The sequence below is a fragment of the Myotis brandtii genome, unplaced genomic scaffold (genome assembly GCF_000412655.1).
Source record: "Myotis brandtii unplaced genomic scaffold, ASM41265v1 scaffold532, whole genome shotgun sequence".
NCBI lineage: Eukaryota > Metazoa > Chordata > Mammalia > Chiroptera > Vespertilionidae > Myotis > Myotis brandtii.
In genome coordinates, this window is record NW_005369955.1 from 646,478 (window position 1) to 650,082 (window position 3,605).

At 62.5% G+C, this 3,605-nt stretch overlaps 1 protein-coding gene across 4 annotated transcripts in view; it reads left to right on the plus strand.

The window, feature by feature from the left end:
* Nucleotides 1–3,605, plus strand: part of LOC102250474 (protein argonaute-2) — a 25,609-nt gene that overhangs the window by 20,708 nt on the left and 1,296 nt on the right. The window contains exons 9-12 of one of the 4 annotated variants that reach the window (XM_014549026.1): nucleotides 827–961; nucleotides 1,342–1,443; nucleotides 3,053–3,205; nucleotides 3,406–3,452. In XM_014549026.1, the coding sequence (XP_014404512.1) occupies nucleotides 827–961; nucleotides 1,342–1,443; nucleotides 3,053–3,205; nucleotides 3,406–3,452 (437 nt within the window). Of the gene's footprint in view, nucleotides 1–826; nucleotides 962–1,341; nucleotides 1,444–2,855; nucleotides 2,959–3,052; nucleotides 3,253–3,405; nucleotides 3,453–3,605 lie in introns of those variants that run through there. The other 3 variants (XM_014549028.1, XM_014549029.1, XM_014549027.1) reach the window with 3 other exon arrangements.

Consider the following 3,605-nt stretch of genomic DNA (forward strand, 5'->3'; position numbering starts at 1 on the left):
GGACGCTCCCTTGCCTGTTGGGTGCCGAGGCCGGTGGACCCCGTGGCACCGCCTGCGCAGAACTCCGGGCCGCCTCCCTCCGGCTGGAAGGGTGCTCCTCTGAGCTCCAGCCTTCTTCGTTGTCTAGTTCCGCCCTCGTCTCCTGTAGGGTTGGAGGCATAGTCAGGGCAGCAGAACAGTGTTTAGTGGGGACGGTCACTGAAGCCTCAGGGGGGTGTGGGGGACGTCCCCCGTCTTCTCTGAAGACAGACGGAGGGAACGAGACGGGGCCTCGCCGTCCTTGTGCCCTAACTCCGGGGCTCCCGGGCACACGCTTTGCACGTCACTTTAGTCAGCACGGCAAGCTTGCAAGGTCGGTGGTCCCATCTGAAGAGTGAAAACCGGGATCAGAGAGGGTGCCTGGCTTCCCCCAGCCACACAGCTGCTCGTGTCAGATGAGGACTTGGACTTGCCTCCGACACCTAAGCCAGTGTCTTTTCTGCTAGGCCCTCTCGCTCTTCTCCACACAGACGAGGCGAGGGCTGTGCTGTGTCCCCCGCCGCGCCTCATGCCACTGTGCGGCCTTTACCAGCACTTCGCACACTCCGTGCTGAGCGCGTTACCATCTTCTCATTGAAACCACTGGCCCCTGGGACCTGGGTGTCGGTCTCTCCATTATACAAACGGAGGCGTAGGTCCCGAAAGGCCGAGCACGCAGCCATGAACACGCCGGCGGGACTCGGAGCCGTGGCTGCAGCTACGTGTCAAGTGCTGCATGTTCCTAAGCGACTTGTTCCCGGCAGCGGACCCTGAGGACACACTGGCCTGACGCCCTCTGTCCCCGCAGGTCCTGCACCACGAGCTGCTGGCCATCCGCGAGGCCTGCATCAAGCTGGAGAAGGACTACCAGCCGGGCATCACGTTCATCGTGGTGCAGAAGCGGCACCACACGCGGCTCTTCTGCACGGACAAGAACGAGCGGGTGCGTCCTCGCCGCGGGGCCTGCCGGGCTCTGGGAGCCGCTGCCCTCAGAGGGCTGTGTGGGGTCCGGGCCTGGGGCATTAGAGAAGCGCTGTCCTCCGTTTGGTGAGCACGTGGCCCTGTGAGTCCCACGGGTCCGGCGGAGACGTGCTTTAGCTGATAAAGGGCCAGGAGGCGGCTCTGAAAGAGAACCCGCTAGTGAGCAGCCACGGCTGTGGCCGGTTCAAAAAGTGCTGAGCGAATGTATCCATCAATTTAAAGAGTTGAACAGGGCCCGTGGAGGGGGGCCCAGCCTCAGGGCGGGGGGCAGGGCTTGCTGGGCTTCCTCGGCTGCCCCCACGCCCCCCTCCGGGCACGGCTGACACTCCTGTGTTGCTGAAGGTCGGGAAGAGCGGAAACATTCCAGCAGGCACCACCGTGGACACGAAGATCACCCACCCGACCGAGTTCGATTTTTACCTGTGCAGTCACGCTGGCATCCAGGTGAGGCAAAGGGTCCCCTTTGGGCCTCTCAGTGTCTGTGACGTCAGGTCACACTCAGCAAACACATGCAGGTGTGACCCTCGGGGTGGGACTCGGTGGGGAGCACTTAGCAGGGGCCCCAGCCGTGGTCAGGGGCTCGGGACCACCAGGCGTTGGGGACAAGGGACCCACTGGGAAGCTGGGGTGCATTTCAGATGAGGTAAGGTCCAGGCAGGAGCGGTGAGTGCTTGGTGCCGGCGCACTGGTGGGGGCAGGGTGTCCCTGGGCCTGGTGCTTAGCAAGCGGGGTGAAAGCTCAGGTGACAAGACCACCTGGTGAAGGTCGGCCTCGCACAAGGTGACGAGGAGGGCTCCGGAGATGTGGGAAGGGCTGTGAGGGACGAGGGGCCGCCTCGGTGAGCTCACACCCCGTGGTGGGGTCCACGTGTGTTTGCTGGGCACCTGGGGAAGTGTCTCTGGCTCGCCCGTCTCTCGGGGAAGAGGGTGGTCCTGAGGGAGGGCTGCCACGCGGGGGCCGTGCCGGGAGTCCAGCCTGGGTGCTGCCTGCCTCAGAGCCCAGCACACGGGCTCGGTCTGAGTCTGTGTAGGACTTGAGTAACCCTCCCCAGAGAACGGGAACCTAAAACTTGAGACATCACTGTGAACTTGGTAGTTGGACTGTTTCCTGGGAATTGTTACTGCCCGACGCCGAGGTGTGGCCTGTGGGCCTGGTGCACCCAAGGCCCAGAACGGCTCTTCCATGTTCAGTTGCTAAGAGGAAAAAGAGAGGCTGAGCCTTGGAGACAGTGGCCTCCCTGCGGGGCCCTGGGCAGCCCCTCTCCCACTCACGGCCTCCAGCAGGCGCCCTTCCACATGGGCCCACGTACGAACACGGAGGGGCGGGGGGGCCTGTCCTCTGCTGAGACATTTAGGGCTGGGACACATGGGCCTCGAGGGGCAGGCCCCCTTACACAGAATACCCCGCCCCCCACCCCTTTGACAGCCACCAACGAAATGGCAAAGTGGGGGTGGGGCGGGGACGTGACATCTGGCACTGGGCCGAGCACAGGGGTGAGCGGGCAGCCGTGGCCGGACCGGAGGAGGCAGGCGGGACTTTGCGGGTGGCGGGCGGGTGGGCCGGCTGAGCAGTGTGGCAGCTGTGAGGGTGCCCACGCCGGCGCCTTCTGTGCCCCGTGTTGGGGGGCAAGGCTGCCAGCTCCCACTTCCTTCAGTTTCAAAAGATTTCCAGCTTCACAAACTGCATAAGTAACACACGTGTGCCAACTCCCTTTTTAAAGTGTGAGTTTTAAGAGATGTTTTTCTTGCCTGTAAATGATACATTGTAGAAACCCGATCTATACGGTGGTGCAGCCCCGGAACAAACATTTCTCTAGTGTTTTATATCTTTTCTATGGTTTTTTGTATGTGAATAAGTGTGTGCGGTCTGTGTTTACACGCCTGATGAAATACATCTCCTGGTGCCTTTTACAATGATGCGTAATAACGTCGCTGTCTGTCGCTAAACACCGTGTCCTTGGTAAGGAGCGTGCGAGCGGTGAGCGGCTGGGCACAGCCTGTTGGCGGTGCCCTCGCGGTGAGCGCTGCGTCTCTGACCCCCCGTCTGCTTTCAGGGAACAAGCAGGCCCTCCCACTACCACGTGCTTTGGGATGACAATCGTTTCTCTTCCGACGAGCTGCAGATCCTCACCTACCAGCTGTGTCACACCTACGTGCGCTGCACGCGCTCGGTGTCCATCCCAGCGCCAGCATACTACGCTCACCTGGTGGCCTTCCGGGCCAGGTACCACCTGGTGGATAAAGAACATGACAGGTGAGTGGCAGCCTCTCCTGGCCACAGGCCCCAGCAGGGGTCGCGTCCCAGACAGGCTGTGGCAGCTGCTTTTCCGGAGCCAACAGAGACCCGGATGCCCCGAGCCCAGCTGTTAGCAGCTGTCTGGGCGCGGGGGCGTACTACGCTCACCTGGTGGCCTTCCGGGCCAGGTACCACCTGGTGGATAAAGAACATGACAGGTGAGTGGCAGCCTCTCCTGGCCACAGGCCCCAGCAGGGGTCGCGTCCCAGACAGGCTGTGGCAGCTGCTTTTCCGGAGCCAACAGAGACCCGGATGCCCCGAGCCCAGCTGTTAGCAGCTGTCTGGGCGCGGGGGCGTGGTCCCGGCCTGGC